The following is a 24,087-nucleotide window of genomic DNA, read 5'->3' as shown; positions in this document are numbered from 1 at the left end:
GTGGCCCAAATGCAGTGAGACAGGCCCTTGTGACCTGGAACCTGCCATGGAAGGAGCTGATGACACCAGGTGTTAGCAAGGCTCCTCATGCACCCAGAGCACATAAAGGGAGAAGGGAGACACTTGGGATGAGTGATAAGAAAAGGAAGAAACAAGACTTTTTAAAAAATTAATCAAAGATGGATAATCCTGTGCTTTGGGGGAGGGAATAAAAATACTCTAGAGCTATATAAGGCACTCTAGTGAGAGCAAAGGAAGGGTCTTCACCCCTCATGTACTACCTGGGGTCCAGCAGAGAAGAGGGAGAAGGTCAGACCCCTAGGACAAGGATGCATTAGAGCTCTCTTTAGCAGAGCCTGCACAGTTCTATCTTCTAGGGCCTCTGTTCTCTGGAGGACACTGCATTTGACACAGCATTTCCCAAACTCACATGTCCAAAGAGCCCATGTTTTAAGAAACATCTGACAGGACAAGGACCCCTGGAAACAACTTCAGTGAGAGATGCTCTGACCTGGAAGCCTGGGGCTGCCTCAGGTACCTTGTGAGGTTCCCAGTTCTAACTCCCATCCTGTGGAGAGCACTGTGTTTCCACCCCTCTCAGTCCCGTCACTGTAGACCTGGTTCCTTCCCACCAAGGGACCACCAGGAGGTTCCTACAGGCCTTCCACACAGGGCTGGTTTTCAGCTGGAGCCTCCCCTTTAGGCATATATAGGACCAAGGTATAAGAATCCAGGCCTGGGAGTGTCGTACATCATAAGTACCATGAATCACATGCCCCATCCACTCAGCCACACTCACATGGAGGGAGTAAGAATCATTCTGGGCTCTGGCTGGAAGGAGATGCAGAGTCTCCCAAGAGGGAATGATTGTCTCCCATGGCTTTTCTAGGTACTCTCTGCCCCGCTGGGCACTCATGCCCCCCAGGAAGCCTGGAGCCCCAGCTCTGCCCCCCAGGGCAGTATCAGGATGAACCTGGACAGAGTCTCTGCAAGACATGCCCTGCTGGAAAGTGAGGAGCTGTTGCCGGGACTAGGGTTCCTCCTTTATCTGGGTGACACCTGACCTTTCCTGCCCTCTCTGAGAGTAGAGGGGCTCATACATGTTTCAGGGACCGGTGACCATGGGCACTGCATGCACCCTTACCTTGCAGAACCCAATGTAAATAAAGCCCTAACGCCAATGCAGGGGCTTTGGAGGGCTGCAGACTTTGTGTACAAGACTCATAGGACAGGAGGCCATTGTCCTCCTTGATGCTCATTTCCTCTGACCTCAGATGGTCCTGGGGGGGTTCGCTTCTGCCCAAATCCATCATGCTCCAGGAGCTTTCTTCCTCTGGAGGATCCTCAATGCCTAGAAAACCTAGGGATGTAGAAAGCCCTGACTCCTTCATTCTTGACCACCTACTGGCTGTTTCCGCAGGTTCTGTTCCTTTGGGATTCAGAGGCCAGGCGCCAGGCCTATTTGGCCAATGGACTGTCCTGCTGGCTACTATTGCCCTTTGGGTACCTGGACCCCCACCCAGCACCCATGTCCAAGGGGAACCTTCCGAGAGTGGCCTGGTGCACGCAGTGCTACGGATTGTAGACCTTGTCCTGCAGGACAATTCTGTTCAGATTCAGGTGACAAGAGCCATCTCTCTGGGATTCTGAGGGGTCGTTTTGTGATCCATTTGTCCCAGAAGCACTTAACCTGTCTGAAGGTGACATCCTAGGTCCCCCTCCCATCACATAAGACCTGTGGCCCTGTATAGGGGATGCTACCTGAGGCCTGAACATGGGTATGGGATGGGAAGGCAAAGGCGACCTGGTTCTGACCCCTAAGAATTCACAGTGGGGAAGGGGATGGAAAGAGACAAGAACATGAATGTTACAGCCCAAGCATGCTGATTTCTGGCAGACAAGATGTTCTGGATGTCCTGGGCAGGAGAGGGACATCGATCCCACAGGGGTGGAGGCTTCATGGAGTGCTTGCTATGGGCTTTGAAGGTAATGGCCCTGTTCAGGAGTCAGGGGTTTCTGTCCAGAGCAGCAGGGGGCAGGACTTCAGGGAGACCCTGCCAGGACTGAGCCTGAGGATGAGAGAGTAGACATAGCAGTAACCATGTTGCAAAGAGGAGGAAGACAGTATGGTGTGCATTTGTCAGTTTTAGCTGACTACTCCATTTATGTATAGATCATCTAGAACTAGATACAGTAGGGCAGTAAACAGAATAGTGCACGGTACTAGGAAGCAGAAGAAGGGAGGTGTGGATTCCCACAGATGGTCCCCTGGGGATCCCCATAGGAGCATGGGTGTGTCACACCAGAGTAAGACTAGGGGTGTGAGGCATTGGCCTATCACCTGCAGCCAGGGTGGCAAAGCCCTGCACATCTCCAACTACCACAGCAGGGCCTGTATTTCTAGGTTCCTAAGTGAGCACTCATTCATTTTGGCTCTATATGATCCTATGGCATGTGACCAGACAGGCCTTTTAAGCTCATTTATCGTCACAATAGAGCTGCCATTTTACAGATGACAAACCTGAGTTGAAAGTGGCCTCCTGCACAGGGAGTGAGCAGCAGAGCTGGGAGGGGATGCAGAGTCTGGCTGCAAAGCCTGGTGCCTTGAGCTTCAGGACACACCACACTTCCCAGCTTAGGCACAGTTCCAGGCGCTCTTCCAGGTCCCTTTTTTCCCTTTCCTTCTCATTTGAAGCCAGGTTCACTGTCATAGACTCAGCCTACCTCCACCCCCTCTCCATAGGATCCGGGAAACCCTTCCCAGATGGGCCATGCTCAGCAGGTTATTACTGTCCTCCTGGCCAGACCTCAGCCACCCCTATATCTTTCCGGTGTCCCCGTGGCTTCTACTGTCCAGAGGGATCTCCCCAGCCAAGGGCCTGTGAGAATGGAACATTCCAGCCCCAGGAGGCCAAGGGGTCTTGTAAGCCCTGCCCTGCAGGATTCTACTGTGAAGCATCAGGCACAGGTGAGCTGATGAACACAGGGTCCCCATATGGTGCTGCGTCCCAGGGCAAGGTTCCAGTAGTTTGAGCCCCTGTAGGAGTGATGCCTGATGAGCAGGAGGTCCCCTCCCTTGTTCAAGAGAGAGGGGAGGGACTAACCTGAGGTGGCACAGTAAATCGGCTCAGTACAAGAGACCCCTGGTATCCTCCCTTATGCATTCATTTAGGTTAGGCTTTAGAATGTATCTCAGGAGTTCTTATGCCAGAATCTTGGTTGTCATAGTCATAGTGTTATGATCCACATGCAGTCTATGACAACTGGCAGCAAAGCGGAGAGAAGGGGGCCCTGAAACAGTCCAGGTACAAGGTAAAGACAAGTTAGGGACTTAAGCTGGGAGGAGGGATTGCATGGTGACTCACCAGAATGTCCAGTGCCCAGCTCAGGATGGTAGGCACTACATGCAGGACAGAAAAATCTGAGGTCTAGGACCCTAGGATCTAGTTGGCTGTGGCCCGACTCGGTGTCCACACTCAAGATCATGATATGGTCTTGTTCCTATTTAGAGATACACAGGTGGCTACTGACCCAGCAGAGCCCAGGAGCAAAGAAGTGGAGTCTTCAGACCACTGCATGGGTGGTGGACCTAGTGTGCCCAGCATGGGCAAGTTCCACCTTATAGAGAAACGGAGTTTTATGCTCAAGAGTCAGCCTCAAGGCTAGAGATCTCATAAGGCTACAGAGGTTTCTTGGGCAATACACCTTCTGCCACGATGACAGATGGACAGCCATTGAGGGTCCCTCTCCCACCCAATATGCCTGGGAATTAGACAAAGAATGAAGCACCTTGACTGAGGGGCTGGGCCAGGGCAGCCTCGGAGCTGGGGGGAGGGGGGTCCCAAGTCTCTGACCAGGATGCTCAGAAGGTAGGGCTCTTACTGCAAGCTCAGGCTGACCCTGCCATTGCACCCTAGGTCTCACAGCCGGTGGCCCCAGCCTGTGCCTCCAGGGCTACTTCTGTCCCCCTGGCTCCCACTCAGCCACTGCCCACCCATGCCCTCGGGGGACATTCGGGCCCAGGCGAGGGGCCATTGCAGAACTGGACTGTGAGCTGTGCCCAGCAGGTTTGTGGACTCTGGACAATGAGCCATTAGAAAGCCTAGACTAAAGGGCTGAGGAGAGAATAAGGAAAAGTAGAAGGAGGGCAGGCAAACAAATCCATTAGGGAATGTGCCTTGGCCCCCTGTGCCCATATTGCCATAGCAGCCCCTCATATGCCTAACAGCTGGGTCAAGGTAAGCAAAGTCAATTCCAAGCATGGGTCAGAGCCCCATTGATCTCCTGTAGGCCCACAGTCCCCACCATCCTTTGGATTCTCCAGGCCTCTTCATAGCCTGTGCTCCAGCCTACCCCCACATGTACCTCTAGGGCTCAGGGTGAGACCAACCCCCATGTTTTCTTCAGAGACCAGGTATGGCTGGAAAAAAGCACTGCCCTGGGCAAGGCAGCTCCATGTGTCTCTAGCTCATTCTGCCCCTCACTCGTGACTCTGCCTGGCCATCATGCCAACACCCTGTGCTAGTCTGAGAGCCTGGGGAGGGGAGGAGCATGTGGGGCATAGCCTAAGAGAGGCAGGGCTGGTGCCAGAGCCAGAGGGAGGTGGGAGGGGTCCTTCTGTCACCTGCCCCTTGGGTCTGCTTCTTATAGGGATGTTCTGTTCATCAGAAGGGCTGTCCCAGCCATCAGGGCTCTGCCACTCAGCGCACTACTGCACAGGAGGTGCGGTGTCTCCCACCCCCCTCAAACACAAGGTATGTAACACTAGGCACGTGCCCCCAGACATGTGTCTTGAGTCCACCCTGAACAGTGACTTTTTTTCTTTTAAAGCATTTGCCTTCTTGTATGACATCTTGGGTTTGATGGCATGTGACAATAATAGCAGTAACATAGAGCCTTTAGTTGGTACTGGGCAATGTTCATGTGTCATATACACATTGACTCAGCAGACCTCGCAATGGCCCTGTGGGAGGCCCCAGGGTTACCCCACTTTAGACATGAAGAAACGGAGAAGCATGTGGAGTAATGGATGTTCTCAAAGCCACATGGTGAGAAGGTGACCATCAGTATATTAGATCATTATACTGTAGAGCAGGGTAGTGGAGAATCAGTTGTGTGGATGGACTCATGGACTCATGTTGGACAGACATATGGACAGATGTGTATTGGTGTGTTAGTTGATTGTCTCTGATTCTCATTTTGTTACTGACTTGTGTTGTGACCTTGGACATACCTGCCCCTTGCACTAACTTCCATTTTAGAACATATTCTGCCCCAATCCTACATTGATGCCACAGAGAAGAGACAAGGTCAGGGAATGAGGAAGAGAGGGGGAGGAGGTCAATACTATATTTAGGAAGTAAGAGATCCTTCCCAGACCTTCTAGTTCATCCTCCATAGGCCTTTGACTGAAAGAGTTGGAAGCACATAGTAATGGGATGATTTTGCATGTAATGCTCTTATTTGAGGTCTCCCCACCCCCAGGTGCCAGAAGAGGTGTTTGCAACCTGAGACCACAGCTCTAATGTAAAGGCCTTTCTTCCTTCTCTCTGACTGACAGGTGGAGGCCCCAGGACTTTCTGGGAATGATATCTGCCCTCCAGGCTTCTTCTGCCCCAGGGGAACAGGCTCCCCAATGCCATGCCTGCCTGGGTCTTACTCCTCTGCCCCAGGCCTGGCCAGCGAGGACCAGTGCCAGCCGTGTCCTCCAGGGCACTACTGCAGCAACCCTGGGCTCTCCCATGTCCCAGAGGCAGAACTCTGCGATGCAGGGTGAGGGGGCCCTGACCCTGAACTCCTCAGGTGCAAAGAAGGAGGAGGGTCCCTAGGTCAGGCCTGATAGGGCCCCAAGTTACAGATCCCATGGTCTCTCCCCAGTCCCTGTAAGGAGCCTGAGCCAGGGTAACTGTCCCCTAGGATGTAGGCCTCTGATGTGTTGTCCCTTTGATATAGGACTGAACTGATCCCACCCTCCCAGCACTGACCTTCCAAGAGCCAAGGAATGCCAGTGTGCCAGGACAGCCCTATGGTCCCACTAAGTCTCAGGGCAGCCTCCACACCCTCCACTACCAGGCCTTGGTCTTTTCCTCGTTGGCCAATGGCCAACCTGTGTCTGAGATTCCTGACAAGTACATTTTCTCCTCACTGTTGAAAGGGACTGGAGACTGGCCACCAGTAAGAAGGAAGTCCTGTTCCATCTGTTCACAGGACAGAAAAATCTTGGAGAGGGAAGCCATGCTTATCCTGGAAAATGTCTGACCCTTCCCAGAACTGGGCCTGAGCCCCTACTGTATAGTTTCCTATCACAGGGGCAGAGACATGTTTTAGAGTTGAGGACCAGAGGACCTCCTTCCATCCCAGGGATGACCCTTGGCTGTGGCCATACTGAGCTTGTCCTCAGCACAACTCTGATAGCCTGGGGCTCCAAAGGCTACCCCTTTCTCTCACCTTTTGCTTGGCCAGGACCCCATCATCATGCTAGAAGTGGTTCAGCCACAATTCTTCATTTCCTCAGGTATATCTGCCTGGGAGGCAGTGCTGTGCCCTCACCTTCTGATGGAACCCACGGATACAGATGTCCTCCTGGCTTCCACTGTCCCTCAGGGGCTCACAGCGAGCAGCCCTGTGAACCTGGCACCTTCAGCCCATTGCCTGGGGCTGACACCTGCCTGCCTTGCCCAGGAGGCACCTACTGCCAAAATGTTGCTACCGTGGAGCCCACCACCTGCCCCAAAGGTAACGAATGCCCTCAGATCAGCCTCTTCCATCACTCTCAGGGGTAGAGGGACATTGGACATGGCCACAATGGACAGCGCACCTCAGGGTTCACTGTAGTTGGCGCCCCCGGCTCCCAAAGCTCGACTCTGTCCTGGCACTGAATGCTCGATGGCAAAACCTCAGCCCTCCCTGGCAGTCAGAGACCCACTTATAAAATGGGGCTAATTATGCTGCAGAAGGAGGACACAGGGTGAAGGTTGCTGAGGACTGCCAGGGCCTCCCTCACACAGTCTGTGACCAGCCTCATATATTCATACCTCCCTATCACCGCAGGTTTCCAGGGTGCCCAGAAGGTAAGTGTGCATATTCTATGGAGGGAGGAACACAGATCTGAGAAGCTGGAAATTCTGGTCAGTCCCATCCTGATCCTAAGGTGCTGCTGTCCTTGGACAGCCACCACCTGTCTGCAGAGTGAAACCAGAGGATTTTGAGAACCCCACCCTGAGAGAGTTGAGTAAATGCCCCCAGAGAAGACTACAGCATGTCTCTTGTGAGACTCTTAACCAGGTTGCCTGTTGGAATGCTTCTAGGGCAGCTATTTCTTGAGTGGGAATACCGGGGGGTTGTTTGAGGTGCACATGACCCCACTTTCTCTAGCACAAGAAACTCTCTCTCCCAGGCCTATCAAGCCAGACCAGACCTATTACTCATTCTTACTATGTAATGACTCCAGAAACCTCAGTGCTGACGTCCCCACACACGCATGCACATGCATGTCCACACACAAGCACACAGGCACACCTCTGCTGCCTGCACAGACCCCTTAAAGCCCCCACCCTCCTAGCCTGGATTCTAACCCTCCCCGCCTTCTCCCACCACCTAGGCCAGCATCCTCTTCCCTGTCCTTCAGCTGTGCTCTCTGCGTCCCTCTCAGGGCTTCCCTCACTTCTCTGCCATAAATGATGAGGTTGTAAGGCCCAGGGAGTAGCTATGGGGTTGGGACACTTGGTGTCCACTTACTCATATCTTCCCCACAGGTCACTATTGCCCAGGAGGGACACCCTCTGCTCTTCCCTGCCCGGAGGGAACCCTGAACCTACGGGAAGGTGCTCTCTCCCCCAGGGCCTGTCAGCCCTGTCCTGCAGGGAGATACTGCCCTGGTGAGGGCAACGGGCAGACTGAGGGTAAGTACCAGCGACCCAGAAGAGCTATGTCCCAGCCCCACTGCAGAGCTGCCCGCAGTGCACTTCTTGGCAGGGCCACAGCATACGTCTGGGTCTGGCTGCCTACCTCGCTGTGACCTCCTGACACTTCCTCCCTTGGGCCCTGCTCCTCCCTCTCTCCCCCAAAGGTCCTCAGCCTTGTGGCCAAGAGCAGGTTCTCATTCTAGCTCTGAACTTAGTGCAGGTGTGACCTTGGACAAGTCACTTAACCCCTCTGACCTCTGTCTCCTCCCCTGTAAAATGGGGTGATAACAGTACCCACCTTCCACAGTTGCTATGGGGAGTGTGGTCCCTACAAACAGGAGCTCAGAACAGTGCCTGGTGCACAATAAGTGCCCACAGCTGTCATCTCTTATAGCTACACCTCACCCTAGATTCCAAGTGGAAGCCACCAGCTCAGGGCCATGGACACCATAGGTGCTCAGTAATCCCTTGTTTCCCTGACTTTTCCTTCCTCTTGCTTTAATTTCCATGATTCTCTGGGGTTTGGGATAGCAGGCAGGGACCAGGGAGGAGGCAAGAAAAGGGACTTCCACAGCACAGGCAGCTGGTAAGGCTTCTGATGCTGCCCTAAAATTCTAGTCTTTCTGTATCCAAGGACCCTGCTCAGCTGGTTACTACTGTGAGGGGGGAGCTTCCAGCCCCACTCCCCAGAGAAACTCTGCCTTCCCCCTCAATGGACCCTGTCCCCGAGGCCACTACTGCCCCCAGGGGACTCTGTACCCTGTGCCCTGCCCGATGGGGACAACAAGGAGCAGCCCAGGTGAGCATCTGACTTGTACTTTCCCACCCCCTCCCAGCTGTGGGCCCCTCCTTCTTCAAAATCCCAGTGTTAGCACCGTAGACACAAACAGCACAACAGAAGCATCTGTTTGTCAGGGTTTCTGGGGCTCCCACTAGGGTGGACATGAGGCTGGGAGACAGGCCTGTGCCTAAGTGTGGATGTTAGGGCTTCCCACCCAGGACAAGGTCCACTCCTCCACCCTTTAGACGATGCCCAATGCAGGGCTTTGTCTGCAAAATGCAGGGCTGTTCTTTTGGCCAACCAAGGCAGAGATGCCCTAAGCGAGGCTTTGATCAGTGGCTACTTCATCCAACACATATTGTGCTAGGCACTGGGATGTGGCAGCAAGCCAAGCAGGGAAAATGTCCTGTCTTCAGGACTTGATATTCCAGCATGGGGACAGAGCCCATGAAGTTCAACCTCCTTATCCAGGTGGCACCTCCGAGGGGAGCTGCGGGCCCTGCCCAGCTGGCTCCTTCTGCCCTGGCCTGGACCTTAGCTCTCCTATCAGCTCCTGTGTGGCTGGCTCTGAATGCCCCTGGGACCTCAGGACCTCCAGCCCCATGACCATCCTCTGTCCTCAGGTACTTCCCCGGGAGCTGCAGAAGGGAGCCCAGTCCCCAAGGCTTGGGAAACCAGGGGTCCCCACCCAGGATTCAGGCTGGAGCCCTCCAACTGTGGGCCTTAGGCCAGCTCTTGGTGCCTTGTAGGAGGGACCTCAACACTCCCATCTCCCAGGCCCCAGTTCTTTCTCCAACTGGCCCACCCAGCCTCCTGGCTTCCTGCACTCCAGTCACCATGACCTGAACCACCTAGAATGAAGGATAACTCCATGACCTTCCTGAGCCCCTGAGCACTCAGCCATACCCAACCTGGCTCTCAGAGGTGCCATTTTGTGTCCAATGCCCAGGGTCACTTCTGCCAACCAGGGTCTGCTTGGCCTGTCCTGTGCCACCAAGGGGAGTACCAGCCGTCCCTAGGTTCAGACTCCTGCCTCCTGTGCCCACCTGGCTTTCACTGCCCGCATCCCGGCACCAGAATGCCCAGGCTCTGCCCAGCACATGCCTACTGCCCAGCCGGTATGCCCAGGAACCCTCAAGTCCCCATGCATCCCAGACCTTTATCTTTCTCCCCGAAATGCTCATCTTCCTTCCTTCTTTCCTTCCTTCCTTCCTTCCTTCCTTCCATTCATTCAAACTCCGTGGAGTGCCTACTGCATGCCATTGCACTAGGAGTGCCAATGGGGAAGAGCACCTGCACAACTTCCATCCTCCCCTCACTCCTACCCCATGCCCATCCTGACCGCCCCCCCCCCATTTCTTTTCTTCTCTTCAGCATGACGTACCCATGCTCAATGTCCTGCCTCTTTCTTACACTCAGCCTGGGGGCCCAGGGTGAGTACCTGGATCAGGATGATGGCAAACAGATGTCATAACCTGTGCCAGGTCTGGGCCAACAATCTGGGAGCAGCTTCCTGAGCACCACATGGAGAAGGGCTCTGTGGTGGTGTTGGGGCGCAGGAAGTGGAATCTGAAGATCAGAAGGCAATGTCCCAGTGACCATGAGTTCACTCTCCTCAAGTCTGAGTCCGGTCACCCTGAACACACTGTGAATTAGCCCATGCTCACCCAAACGTTTGCATGCACATGTGAATACATACACCCATGCACAAGTGTACATACACAGGCTCATAGTGCACACATACAAACTCACATGTGTGCACACATGTACAGATGCACACACAGTGTATGCAGACACATGGAAATTCACACACACAAATGCATACAAACATACATGTGTTGTCCCCAGGCAGCCTGGCAGACAAGCACGTATCCACAAAAGTTCATAATCTTTGCCATGTCTTACATAAATTTGGGGAAAATATTCCTGAAAATTTTAGGAGTTGTATGTTACCTTTGCAAGTATTTGATCCACAGGTAATGCATACATTTGTTCTTCCTTTCACATATATATTTAATGTTTATTTATTTTGAGAGAGAGAAAGAGAATGAGCACAAGCAGGGGAGGGGCATAGAGAATGGGAGAGAGGATCCCAAGCAGGCTCCACACTGTCAGCGCAGAGCCCAATGCAGGGCTCAATCTCATGAACCATGAGATCATGACCTGAGCTGAAATCAAGAGTCAGATGCTTAACCAACTGAACCACCCAGACACCCCTACCTTTGTTCTTCTTGTGACTATGTTGTGAAAGGTATATGTACCCCTTTCAAATGAGTGACCTCTTACCCCAGAATATTTACAACATTTCAAGTTCAAAGAACTTGGCCTGTTGTCCCCACAATTACAGGTTGTATTAGTCACACACACACACAGAGGAAGTACAGGTGCCCTCTGGGAAGCACTGTTCACCTGGCTACCCAGACCCTCAGCCTACTCTTGCTGAAGTCCTGACTCTCTTTAACCTTCCCTAAGTAAACTAACACCTTTCAGCTTCTTACTTCTGTTGGTCAGGAATTTTTTTTCAGTATATCCAGCTGCTCTCTTCAAACTTTTTCCCTGCTGGGGGACTTCTCTTATTTCCCATCCCAGGTGTATACTGGGGTGCGCCTGACACAAAGCACCACAGCCCACATACACAAGAAAATGCTGAGGTCAGCAAAGCCAGAGGATGGCCTCCAGGCCACTACAAGGGCCACTGATGTAGTGGGGTTGGGGGGTGACCCAGGTTAGAGAGAAGAGAACCACAACCAAGCAGGCCAGGCAGTAAGGCACTGTGGAGGTGGTGACTAGGAGGGAAAGGCAGCTCCCAAGAGAGATATACTTAGTATGGACTGACTGGTTCCATCTCAGTCCCAGAGAGCCCAGTGTCTGATACAGAGAAGGCAACTCCCTGAGCCCATTGGCTAGATTAATAGCCCCTCACCCTCAAATAAGCTTCACTGCTATCTGGAAATTCTTCCCTAGGGAGTTTCTCTTTTTAAGAGGACAATAATCCTAGGGGGAGAGACTAAAGTCACAGCCATTTCAGCACTTTGAAGACTCTGAGAAAGCAGGGAGAAAAACTCAACACCATGGGGACTGTGGGATACTGACAGGTGGGGGACCCAGTCACTAATTACTCCAGGTGTGGAGGAGGTGGGTCCACAGGCCCTCATGTAACCTGAGCCCTCAGCTGCCCATCTTCACCAGCTACCCTACCCTCTCCAGGAACGTGGTCCCCTCTTCCATGTCCTCCAGGGACCTTCACTCCCCAAGATGCATCAGGCCTCCGGGAAGAGGGTGACTGCTCCGTCTGTCCCCCCGGTAACTACTGCAGGTCAGTGATAGTCCACGGTTATTCACCTCCTGTGCTGCCATCAAATTCTATCCTCTGGGTGAAAAGACCCACCGGGCCCCCTGGCCTTCCTCAAGGCCCCCACGCTATTTGTGGGGCAGTTAAAGTGTGAGGGGCCAGGGCCAGCTGTCAGACTATAGCCCCACCTGGCCACACAGGTCTGAACAGGGAGTCAAACCCGACAATTAGGTGAAGAGAGCCAGGACAATGGGCACAGACCTAGATTTTCTTTAAAAAATAATAAATACATTCAAATTGAGCGAGGGTCAGTATGAAATGAACATAGATCTGCTCAGTCCTGCCTAAAAACATGGGGAATTTCCTTATAGGCAAAATTCTATGTGCCTGTAGGTAATACACATACACTGAGGGAAAAGATGAACAATCCTTCCTTTTACCTCTATCTCTGAATTTTCCACAATGCGAATAGCTTTTATAATCATTAGGGCTAGAAAGACAATAAACGGTACCCATAAACAGAATAATCAGAAAGCAGGCCTCAGGATGCCCAAATTCTGCCTGAATGTCTTATACTTACTTGTTATGTATGTAATTTGTGCAATGGGGACATTCTCCCTGTAGCAGGAGAAGCCACTGGAAGAACTCTGTACTTGGGATTCAGAGATTCACAACCTGTAGGGCTGGATAGGGGTTCCCCAGTCTCCCCTGAGGCCTTGGAGACAGGCCTAGCCTCTCAAAGTGGCCCTCGGCCCAACTCTCCCAGAGTAGCCAGACTAAAGGAAAGCACACTGGGGATATCTGATCCAGAGGAAGCTCCCAACTTTCGCTGAAAACATGTAACTCCCAATTTCCTGAGACTGGAAAGAGGGGTTTTCGAAAGAAGAGCTGCTCCATTTCATGCAGAGGTGAACCTGCTTCAGAGCAGATTGTTTTCTCCTGAAAAGTGAAAGTGGAGAGTTCCTCAGATGCTCTTTCTGGAGGATCATCTCCCTATACTCAGGAAGTTCATACTTTGATCTAGCCTGCACTCTGCTGAAGAGTTGGAGATCAGACTGGTGCCTGTCAAAGCTCAGGCCTCGGGACCTGGCAGGTCCCAGGCACTCACTGGGGGCAATGCAGGAAGCAGCTAGAACACCTGCCAGTCTTCTCCCTCCTCACTCCACAGTGAGTGTGTCAAGGCCACAAAGATCCTCCAGGGGGAACTTGTCCTGCTGTCGCAGCCCTGGGTCCTCGTCTTTATCCACTGGGCTCCACAAACTCAGTGGAGAAGAGACACCCAGGAATCCATCTTTTCCTGAAGGACGTGCAGAGGTTCTCCGAACCCTGCACTGGGCCCAGCACCCCTGGGTCTGACCCTCATGCCCTGTTTTGTTGCTGAATGAAGTATCACATCCTGTTTCTATCATGTACGTGGGTATAGCCATGTGTTGTCCTGGGGCAGAGGTCAGAAGCATTTCACACGCTGGGTCAGCATGAAACTGTCTGAAACAAGGGCCTGGGTCTCCTCTGGTTCTGGGGCACTGGGCTCGGATCACCCCTTCTACCCTGATCTCACTCTTCTCCCCCTCTCTGTACTGTTAGAGGTGGACAGGTGTGGGGGAAATGTCCTGCTGGTTATTACTGCCCCCCTGGGGCCTCCGAACTGATAACACAAGGTCCCAGGGAGTCTCAGACCTCGTGTCCCCAAGGACAGCTGTGTGCCAAGCAGTGCCCACCAGGTAACAACCCATTTCTCTTCCTTGGGGTGTGAAAGAGGCAGAGAGCAAGGTTGCTTAGCTGTCACCACCAGACCCACTCAGGGAAAGGATTTTTTTTTTAGTCAAAAACAAATTCTAAAAATAGTTGACACCCACACCTGCCTATCTCAGTCAGCAGAGCATGCATGCAACTCTTGATTTCAGGGTCATGAGTTCAAGCCCCATGTTGGTCATAGAGGTTACTTTAAAAAATCATAAAAAGTAGTGGACCCCAGTGTTATACATCTAACATGTATCTGCATATGCATGTGTATGTAATTACATACATCATATGTATGTCATATGATAGGCACCTAATGTAATTCAGATGGTTAGTGATTTGACAAACATCTTATGTGGAGCCAGGACTGGCGTCCAGGCCTCCCGACTCCTGGGCCAGTAGAATCCCCCATGCCACCCCGGATACATGCTGTTGCCAACCTGCCATGGTGGAGCAGCCTCCCTGCCTTCCACAAGATCTGGTGTGACCCCATGTGCTCCAGGTTTTTACTGCCCAGAGGGCAGTGGAGAACCCACCCTGTGTCCACCTCACACCATGGCGGCTGCCCCCGGAGCCAAGCAGCAGGAGGAATGTGGGCCTTGCCCTGCTGGGCGCTGGTGCAAAGCCGGTGAGATACCTGCACCAGGAGTGCACTGGTCCTGAGAAGGGCAGAGGGAGGCCCGCTGGGCAGGAAGAGAGGACAGAAAGTGATCACAACCTTTGCTCTCCAGGGGACCCGGCCACCCACCCCTGCCCCGCCGGCCACTACTGCCCTGGAGGGAGTGAGACCAGCCCAGGAACCCCTCAGGCCTGCCCTGAGCACACCTACCTGCCTGCAGAAGGAGGCCAGAGTCTGGCAGAGTGCCTCCCCTGCCCTCCTGGATACCTCTGTGTGTCCCCAGGTGAGAGGCTACCTCTAGGCCAGAGGCTGAGACCTCTGTGGAGGAGAGATAAGAGGCCATCAGGGGTCCCATGGCCATGCCTGCTGTTTTTGCCGCCAGGTCTCTCCTCCCTTGAAAGCCACCTTTGTCCTCCAGGCTACTGGTGTCCAGGTGATCAGGGTGCCTTTCTCTGCCCACCTGGCACCTTTCGGACAAAACCAGGGGCATCATCAAAAGAAGACTGTGAGCTCTGTCCCCCTGGCCACTACTGCCCCCAGGCCGAGCCGAGGGATCATGCAAATGTGTTTGTGATCCCCTGCAGAGCTGGATTTGAATGCCCTGCAGGTGAGACTGCTGGCCTATCCCTCCCTCCCCAGCCACTGCTCCCATCCCTTGTACTCTCACCCCCGAGGCTTAGGCCAGGTGCTCAGGCAAGTCTTATCAGCACTGGGCGCATCATGCAGGCAAGGCATGGCCACCCGCTTGTCTTAGCAAGCCGTTTGCCCAGCCCCCCACGGCCCACTCAGTCTTGGTTGGATCTGTGCCACCTGGATACCCTCAAGACCAAGGTGCACTGGTCTGTTCCTGTCTCCCTCAGGTGCTGTGGCTGAGGTCACTTGTAGGGCTGGCTCCTACTGCGAGACCCAGACAGGGATCCCCCCACTTTGTCCTGGGGGCTATGCCTGCCCTGCTGGCTCCTCCACCTACACTGGCCCAGGGCAGCTGTGAGTACCCTCCCCTGCCTGTGTGTCTCAGCCTCAGGGATCTCCAGAGAGGAGTCAAACCCCTGAGTCCCAAAGGATTCAGGACCCTGAGACAAGTACTGGGTAACCCTTTGCTTGGACTTCCCAGCTACAGTGTTTACATGCCTCAGTCCCTGCCTCTGTCCTTAAAAAGGAAGGGAGGGTGAGGAAGCAAATCCCACTGAGATGCCCTTCATTAGTTTCCAGGGCCATTTTGTGTGGGGCGGCCAGATTTAGCAAATAAAAATACAGGAAAACCCAGTTAAGTATGAATTTTAAGTAAACAACAAATTTCTAGTATAAGTATGGCCCATGCAATATGTGAGAGTACTTATACTCATTGTTTATTCATTGTTAATTACCACTGTTTATCTGAAATTCAAATACGACTGGATGCACTGTATTTCATTTGGCAACCCCAATCCTGTGTCCAGGACTGACACTCCCAGCACTCCCACTGTGTCCCCCCATCCAGAGCCAGTCAGATTTGTTCCACTCATTCCTTTGCCCAGGGTGAAGTGGGCAGGGAGCACAGGTCTGGCCACTGCCCAATGACCTGGCCAATGGATGTGGCTCCCTCCTCCAGGATGACACCTGGACCTACTTAGTCCTCACTGGACACAAAGCCCAGCCCATGACCCCCTGTCTGGGATAATATCAGAGCTGCCCCTCCCCCAGGCAGCTTAAGGGTCAAGCATGGGGAATGTTGATGGGGGAGTTGAGGGCAACCCTGCTAGTGAGATGAGAGCTAATAGCACACACAGCCCCTTATCAACATGAAACTAGAGTCTTGGGCTCTGTGTCTCTGTGCAGCTGTTTGTTTCCCTATTACTGTCCCCTGGGCAGTGCCCATCCACATGAGTGCCCTGGGGGCTCCGAGGCACTGAACAGGAGTGGCCTCAGGGTCTCAGAGGAGACTTGCTGCCACCTCTGTGAAGCAGGCACCTACCGCAGCCTGGCTCTGGATTCCCAAGCCTGCCAGCCCTGCCCCCCTGGATTCAGCTGCCACCAGGGTGAGTTTGGGAAGCCTGGATGTGAGCAAGAGAGGGGGGCTGGGGCCTCAAGTCAGAATTGGGCAGAGCCCGGTGAGGAAGATGCAGGAGGCAGGTAGGGAGGACCCACAGAACCCCTGGGAGCAGGCAGAGGAACAGGGGCTAGTTTTTCTCAGCTAGACCAGCCACCTGATGAGAAAGACCCAAGAACATGGGGAGGACACAGGTGAAGGAAGATTCAGAGAAAGTTGGTACCACACCTGTCTTGATGTTAGTTTTTAAAAGACCTAAAAATTACAGACTGTACATCACATCGTACAAATTAGCATACTGGACCGAGTGGTCCAAGTGCTCTGAAAAACAGGACAACCACTGCCCAGTGTGTCAGCAATGCTGGGTATTCTGCTCTGTTTGCTAGAGGGATGGAAGTGCGTTCTGTGGTGCCCCAAAAGTCAAGGAGGACTGTTTTGGGCGGGGGGGGGGGGGGTAGATACAATAAAGCACAGAGCCTCCACTGTCCTCCCTACAATCTAGATCTGCCCTCAACAGTATTTGCTTTGCTATCTCTCTCCCACTTTCCACCCCACCCATACCCCAAGTTCCTTCTTCCCCTGGACTCTGCCATTTCTTAGTCCCCACCTGAGCTGGAGTCCATGGCTCAGAATTTCCCCTCCATTTCCCTCCAGGAACAGAGAGTTACCACAGCCAGCCCTGCCCAGTGGGGCATTACTGTCCAGCCAAGACTCACAGCCCCAGGCCCTGCCCCTCAGGAAGCTTTGGAAACAGCAGCCAGGCAGGGGCAGTTGGAGAGTGCCTGCCATGCCCCGCAGGCACCTTCAGTGCCCATCCTGGCCAGGCCGGCTGCCTCCCCTGTGGGAGCTCTTCTTTCTCTCCACCTGGTAAGTCTCCACCCATGCCCACTCTCTAACTGGCTAATTGCCCTGGTCTCAAATACACCATTTGTCCCCTTAGCCTTATGAGACATCCTAAAGCTATGCTCATCTCAGCCTCTTAATGGTACCTTTGAAGTGGTAAATGTCTTTCAGGAAAACGGGGTGCCAAATGTGGGGCTCACCCCTCTGGATTTTCATTCTTTCCAAAATTGTTTTCCCCTTAAGTTCCCAGTTAAGTTCTTCATTCCTTCAAACAGATGTTTTCCATATTTTTTCTGACCTTTCTAGTTATATGTCATAGGAAGATACTCTGCCATTGTCAAAGGTAGAAAAAATCTTGTAAGTATATGCACTTTTGTAAACTGCCATTTTCCCTTTGGGGATGAAGTAGGGGCTTTTTAGTTAACTTATTTTAGAGGTTAGCTCACAAATGCCAAGTTCCAATTATTGTTGTTAGTGCCACAAAGACACTATGGAAGATATGAAGACAAATAAAATAGGAAGAAAGAAAATATATAAGAAATTGGCAGAAGCATCAAGTGCCACAAGAAAGAAAAAAACAAGGAAGGCTGGATAGTTCAAAATGGGAAGAACTGAAGGATCAGGGAAACTTATGGGAAAGATTGTATTTAAACAGGAACTTGAGAATGAGTAAAATCTTGTTGAGTTGAGATTGTTGGGGAAAGATATTAAACAATGATTCTTTTAATATAGATCCATGATTATTTCTATAGTCATAGATGCCAGGCCAAGAGTTTTTCAAAATAATGTTTATTTAGGAAATTAATGTGAAGCAATGCAAAAGTAGAGTAGCCCATATTCAACAAAGGACAAGCTCTCACAGCTGCTCCCATGGAGTCACTCCTTCACCCAAGAAGTCCCAAGGCTCTTCTGTGGAACTACAGGTCCCACAAAACCAAGTGGAAGCCCAGTTGGACAATGAGACACGAAAGACTCCTGGATCCGATCTGAGAGTGCCCAGGGTGTCAGCAGGGACCTGGTCCAAATGAGCCAAAGAACATACTGAAGTTCAGGATATTAGAGAGGGCTTGACCATCTATAACCTCACTGGTGAGAGTTCTCTGTGTCACTTCAGAATTAATTCCCTTCCTTCTCTACAGTATAAATAATTATTTCTCTTGTCAGTGGTCCCTAAATTAATTTGGGGAAAGAATATGACAAAGTCCGCACAAAAAAAAAAAAAAGTCAACTTTCAATCCATTCAACAAGTTCTGCTGAGGGCCTTTGGGCTACTATGCACAGTGTATGAGTGATTATCTTCAGGAAGTTGACATGTGCGAAACTTTAAATGAGTTTTTAATTCTTCCTGAGCAGATGACAGTCCCAACAGGGGCAAACAAGCTGGAATTGCAAAGAACCCTAGTCAGCTACAAGGTCCCAATCTCTACCTCTCTCCCAAATTGTTCTCCCAGAAGAACATTCACCTAGACTCCTTTGGTCTCCCATATAAAATATGAACTTCCCCACTCATCACTTTATCCTCTGCTGAGAATCCCTGTTCTCTTGGCTCTGTCTATCCAATCTAGACCATCCTTCAAATTCCTTCAGAGACCTTCAGTCTCTCCAGCTCCCTCTCTTTCTATTGTCTAGAGACAGAGGCCCGTGCTAGTCCTTCAGGACAGGCCTACAAGGCTTTGTGTAGTGGAGAATAGGAACGACACTTTCCATGAGGTGTCAAGTGCTTTCAATTATATCAGTAATTTGCAGCCCCAGCTACACATTAAAGCACTCAAGGGCCTTTTTAAAAAAGTAGATGTTCTGGCTTCACTTCAGAGGTTTTTATTAAATTTGCCTAAAGGGAACTTGGACATCCATGTTTTTTTAAAGCTTCTCAGATGAATCTAATTAAAAGTCAGGGCTGAGAATCATTGACTCAGAAGATTTCATTCAATCCCCACAAAGACTCCTAAGGTCAGACTCTGGCAAATGTGGTTATCTGATCTCCCTAACCCTAACCCTAACTCTAACTCTAACCCTAATCAGGTACCTGACTGTGGACAGGGAAAGAGAGCTTTCTCATATCATGGTTCACTGTTAGGCACCTGTGATGGGCCATAGGGCTTCTCTATCTCCAGGTGCCTCCCACTGCACATGTCGGGGCCTTAACAGGGTCTTCCAGAAGTCAGATGGTTCCTGCATCTGCCAGGCAGGACATGAGTCCTACAGCAGGAGGGGCCTGGAAAGTGAGGAGAGCGACAGTGATGAGGACTGTCAGCCCCAGGTAACACCTCACTCAGCCTTAGGAAAGGAAGGCTTGAGGAGAGTGAGGAGAGGTAGCATTTATGGGTCCCTTTGCATGCCAGCCGCTTTTCATTGTCTGTTGGGTTAATGTGTAGTCCTTTGTGCTGGATGGATTACCTCCTATACAAATGAGAACACTTTAGAAAGCTCACATGATAAGACATATTTCTCCTTATCATAGACCCACAAATTTCAGCATTCATTATAAAGGATCTTAGGAGAGTAATTTGATCACTCCACCCAGTCTCCCTAGAGGTGGACCTCCCAGTTACCTCTTCCAAGCAGCAAACTTGTCTTCTATTACTATTGTAGGTTCCCTCTACCCTCAAGCCTAACCTTAGTCTTAGGGTGCTGACTAAATGACCTCTCAGGGAGCCTGGTTCCCCAGAGGCCCCACCATGTCCCTGGAATGTTCTCTGATGCTGAGAGTGCCCTCATCCTGGGCCTGCAGGGGGTTCCAGAGCCAGGACTCTTCTCCCACATCCTCCTTCAGGTCGCTGAGCGCTGCTCAGCTGGAGAAGTACGTCTGGCTGCCACCCGCAAGTGTGTGTCCCCCCAGCTGCACAACTGCTCCTCTTTCTGCCACCCAGTGGATGGGAAGCTCAGCGCTGAACTGGGCATGTGAGTGACAAAAACCTGCTGAGAACAGAATGAATTCATCGTCTCCAGACAGGTCCTGACTGTCCCCAGAGAGTCCCTCTGGAAAGGTTGGGCAGGACCCAGCTCTGATGGGAGACTGAACCAAATACAATCTCCTTCCAGAAGCTGCCATGTCAGCATTTCCCAAGAAGGGGAATCAGGCCAACACCAGCCAAGGCAAGCAGCCCAGAGCTGAGGAGGTACTGGCAGCAAGGCAGAGTGAGCGCCATACCCCAGGTCCCTGAGCCAACTGTTAGGAGTGACCCTGGCTAGATGCCAAGCCGAGAAGGGCTCTGATTTTGTCTGGCTCTCCAGTCCTCCCGCTGGCCTGTGGACTGAATGGTATCCCCCAGCAGGCAGGGCCAGGGAACCATTGTGCTAGAAGGTCCGCTGGTTCCAGGCTGAACAACTCTCTCTCCTCACTCTTGCCTCAGCAGGATGCCCAAAACAAAAATGCTGAGCTTGTCAACTAGGATTTGTCCCAGGCACTGCTCCTGTTCTGGAAGCTAGTGCAGAAGCAGGGGCCAGAGAGAGCACATTTTAATGAGTCATCATGGACCTCCATTGAAAGTGCAGTCACTGCTTTGGAAGAATAGACAGTTCAGATCCTTCTGGAGGTGTCTGTACTAGTGGAGGGGTGTCAGGAATGGGCAGCTGCGCCATACCCACCAGGACAGACCTCCCAACCTCTCCTCTCCTGCAGCTGCCAGTGCCAGGAATATGTTTCAGCAGAAGAGCTCTGTGATGCCCAGTGTCTGGCTAAGGCCCCCCAACTTTCCCTGGCCTGGGGTTCCAGCAGGGAGCTGATCCTCAGCGTGAAGGGCGAGGCTGGAGACCATGACCAGAGGGTGAGCCCACCTCGGGGAAGGGCTGGGATAGAAGGGCAGCCTCTGCCTGCTGGGGACAAGGGGGAAAAAATCTCCCAGGCACCCTGGCTGCAGAAACCAGGCAGCAGAAGAGGGAGCACCACCTCAGTGGCTCAGTCGGTTAAGCATCTGACTGTTGATTTCAGCTCAGGTCATGATCTCATAGCTCATGAGATTGACCCCCGCATCAGGCTCTGTATTGACAGTGCAGAGCCTGCTGGGGAGTGTCTCTCTTCCTCTCTCTCTCTCTTTCTCAAAATAAATAAACTTAAAAAAAAGGGAAAATCCATTTGATAACCAGTCTTTCCTAGTCTGTTGCTATCTGCATGAATTTCTGTTCCATAGGCCGGAGGGAAAGGCAGAAAGGAAGTAAGTGGTATTTCTTATGTTGATAATGTCAACCATCCAATTTGAAAGCCATTAAGAGAGCTGAGAAAGCAGCAGCTTGACTTTATAGAGTGTTAAGTGAAGCCCAGGGGCATGAAACCACTCACTGTGGTCACAGAAATGGTGTGAGCCCTGCTGGAACTGAGCCTGAGCCTCTTATCAAGGGCTGGACCTCTGGCCACAGGCGGGGCCTTCTCTTGGCTACAATGGTGTTGGCTGAGGCTTTCTTCAGGGTCTCGATGCTTCATCAGGGTGGGAGGGGCAGAAGACCAGGGCCCAGATGCAGTGCAGGTCCCGCTCACCCTTATGTTGGCCTACCAGAAGGTTCTAGATGGCTGTGTCTACTTGCCACTGAAAGGGTGGGGAGATCATTGGTGTGACGCTGGACAGCAGATTTGGGGTGATAGTAAGATGATTGTTCTGAAGAAGTTGTTCTGTTCATAGGACTTTGCAAATAGAAAAGGAGCAATTGATGACCCAGGACAGGGACAAGAGTCAGGGGTGTTTGCTGAAGATAAAGAGGAGCCCTGAGCATAGGAATCCCGCTGGGCAAGTTTCAGTAAGGAAGGAGACAAATCCTGAGGGATGTGGACAGTGGATATCCCTGAACTCAGCATCACCAGGGGCTGTGCCAAAGGGCTCAGTCTGGGTTTCTGGCCATCCATCTCTGCAAACCTCGCTTCCCCTCTGGCCCTCCCCAGGTATATAATGCTGTGCTGTATGTTCTCAGGAAGTATCAAGCACTCTGGGCCCAGACCAGTTCTTCCAAGAGAATGCCAGGGTCCATCTGGTCCAATGTGGTCCCCGTGGCATCTTTGGCTTTGTCATCTCCAGAGTGGACATGCTTGACTCTTTCCTCCTTGGTAAGCAGAGGAGGAATACCAAGCCCAGGCTTTCCCAGAGCGAGTGCAAGGGGGTAAAGGCTATGGCTGCATTCTTTCAGCAAGGGATGGCCCCTCAGAAACTTCTCAGCCCTGTCTTGGTGTTCAAAAGGTGAGAGTCAGGCAGGGACCACAGAAGGCCATGTAGGAAGACAGTCTTTGGGGAGGTGAGGGCTCCAGAAGTGCTGAAACTGCTCCTAAAAGGGAATCGAGACAGGACAGGGCTAGTAGGTGGGTGTGTGTACCCCCCCAGACAAGCCCAGATCCTTCAGCTTTCCTTCCCCAAACTCTCCCAGAACCACCTGTATCCAGCCCCTGGCTACAAAGGTTTCACCGGACTGCAGGCCTGGAGCACTCTGTCCCTCAGGACCCTGGCATTCATCTCCATATTCCAAACCCAGTGGTCTGCCTGAAAGAAGGGGACGTGATTCTTTTCCAGCTTCACATTCTTCCTCACAGTGAGTTCCCTAATTCAGTACCTGAGACCCTCCCTCGGGCTCGGGCTCTCTCATCCCTCCTCTGCCTGGCTGTTCTGTGACATCACATATAGACCACAACTTTGAAGTAGCAAGTAACAAGCCTGTGCTGTCCCCCTGCTCTCAACCTGATTGGTCACTTGCTGTGGGCCTCCCTTCACTTACTTGTTGGAGCAGATGCTCTAGCTCCAACATTCCGCAACTGCTCCCTGCAGCCCATGGGTGTCAGATTTTGTGCTTTGGGTGGAGGCAGGGACTCACCAAAGTGACCTCTGCTCTCAGCCAGCCCTCCCGCATGTCTGCTCTGTGCCACACAGTCATCCTTTCAGGGCCTGAAGCCCCCAGAGGCAGACTTCTCAACCCCTCCTGGTAGCCCCCTCCATCTTGAGACACCTTGGTTTACAATGATTGTCATCCTTGTAATGAGCAGAAGCCTGCCTCCCTGTGACTCCCGCCCCTGGGAACCTTACAGAACAAGACTTTTTCCTCCATGAGACAGCCTTCCCTTAGAGAAGAAGTCTCATCCCTCCAGCCTCAGCATCCACCTTGCATGCATTGTGCACAGTCCGGGCCCTCAGTAGACCTTAATTCCCTCCCTTTCTCCTGCCTGGCACTTCCCCGGGGTGCTGCTGTGGAGTGGATGGGCATTCCCTGCACACCCAGCCCACCTGCTCACATGCAGATGGCAGATGTCACAGTGCTGCCCCACTCACATGTCCCAGGACACCAGCTGGCTTGGCAGAAACAGGCACAGGTCTGCAGCTCTAAAGACATGAGAGAAGATGAGCACCTGGGTGGCTCAGTCGGTTAAGCGTCCGACTTCAGCTCAGGTCACGATCTCACGGTCCGTGAGTTCGAGCCCTGCGTCGGGCTCTGGGCTGATGGCTCAGAGCCTGGAGCCTGCTTCCGATTCTGTGTCTCCCTCTCTCTCTGCCCCTCCCCCATTCATGCTCTGTCTCTCTCTGTCTCAAAAATAAATAAACCTTAAAAAATAAAAATAAAAAAAAAAAAAAAGACATCAGAGAAGCAAGAGAGCAGCCAGCTCCAGGCCAGTGTGGGTTGGGCTTTTTTTCCCCCTCCAACAGATATATTTTTTAAGGAATAGATTTTGAGGATAAAAACATGGAGCAGAGAGGTATGGAATAGAAAATAAATGCAAAAGCAGCCCGATTTGCTAATTGTTTTAGAACCACAATAAATTAGTACAGAGAATGCCCTGTACAAACAGCACAATAATGGTTCAAAGATTAAGGTGCTCCCTCAGGCAAAGCTGAAGATATCAGTATCTGGTATTGGAATTTATGCTGCAGTCTTTGTTCTTAGATGGATCACTGGGTATGTGGCACAAGC

General features: G+C 52.1%; 1 protein-coding gene and 1 long non-coding RNA gene across 9 annotated transcripts in view; one reads left to right on the top strand and one right to left on the bottom strand.

Moving 5' to 3' along the window:
* The window catches only part of LOC132680612 (uncharacterized), a 61,004-nt gene that overhangs the window by 15,991 nt on the left and 20,926 nt on the right, over nt 1–24,087 (top strand). For 7 of the 8 annotated variants that reach the window (XR_013556898.2, XR_013556897.2, XR_013556895.2 and 4 more), the window contains 19 exons: nt 2,744–2,968; nt 3,918–4,067; nt 4,651–4,754; nt 5,561–5,772; nt 6,515–6,735; nt 7,755–7,901; nt 11,893–12,001; nt 13,562–13,698; nt 14,220–14,345; nt 14,449–14,619; nt 14,719–14,943; nt 15,197–15,323; nt 16,155–16,354; nt 17,020–17,232; nt 19,323–19,468; nt 19,982–20,109; nt 20,831–20,975; nt 22,111–22,243; nt 22,558–22,719. Coding sequence is in view for 5 of the 8 variants with exons in the window: in XM_078450139.2 (XP_078306265.2) it covers nt 2,744–2,968; nt 3,918–4,067; nt 4,651–4,754; nt 5,561–5,772; nt 6,515–6,735; nt 7,755–7,901; nt 11,893–12,001; nt 13,562–13,698; nt 14,220–14,345; nt 14,449–14,619; nt 14,719–14,943; nt 15,197–15,323; nt 16,155–16,354; nt 17,020–17,232; nt 19,323–19,468; nt 19,982–20,109; nt 20,831–20,975; nt 22,111–22,243; nt 22,558–22,719 (3,081 nt within the window). In the remaining 3 variants the exon portion in view is untranslated. The remainder of the gene's footprint in view (nt 1–2,743; nt 2,969–3,917; nt 4,068–4,650; nt 4,755–5,560; nt 5,773–6,514; nt 6,736–7,754; nt 7,902–11,892; nt 12,002–13,561; nt 13,699–14,219; nt 14,346–14,448; nt 14,620–14,718; nt 14,944–15,196; nt 15,324–16,154; nt 16,355–17,019; nt 17,233–19,322; nt 19,469–19,981; nt 20,110–20,830; nt 20,976–22,110; nt 22,244–22,557; nt 22,720–24,087) is intronic. The other variant, XM_078450120.2, reaches the window with a different exon arrangement.
* On the bottom strand, nt 21,414–22,763 carry LOC144616958 (uncharacterized). Its single transcript, XR_013556910.2, has 2 exons — nt 22,564–22,763; nt 21,414–22,458 (listed from the first exon to the last, which is right to left on the bottom strand). It is a non-coding gene; the product is annotated as an uncharacterized LOC144616958 (long non-coding RNA).

The sequence above is a fragment of the Panthera onca genome, chromosome A1 (genome assembly GCF_046562875.1).
Source record: "Panthera onca isolate mPanOnc1 chromosome A1, mPanOnc1 haplotype 2, whole genome shotgun sequence".
NCBI lineage: Eukaryota > Metazoa > Chordata > Mammalia > Carnivora > Felidae > Panthera > Panthera onca.
This window is presented reverse-complemented; position numbering and strand designations above follow the sequence as displayed.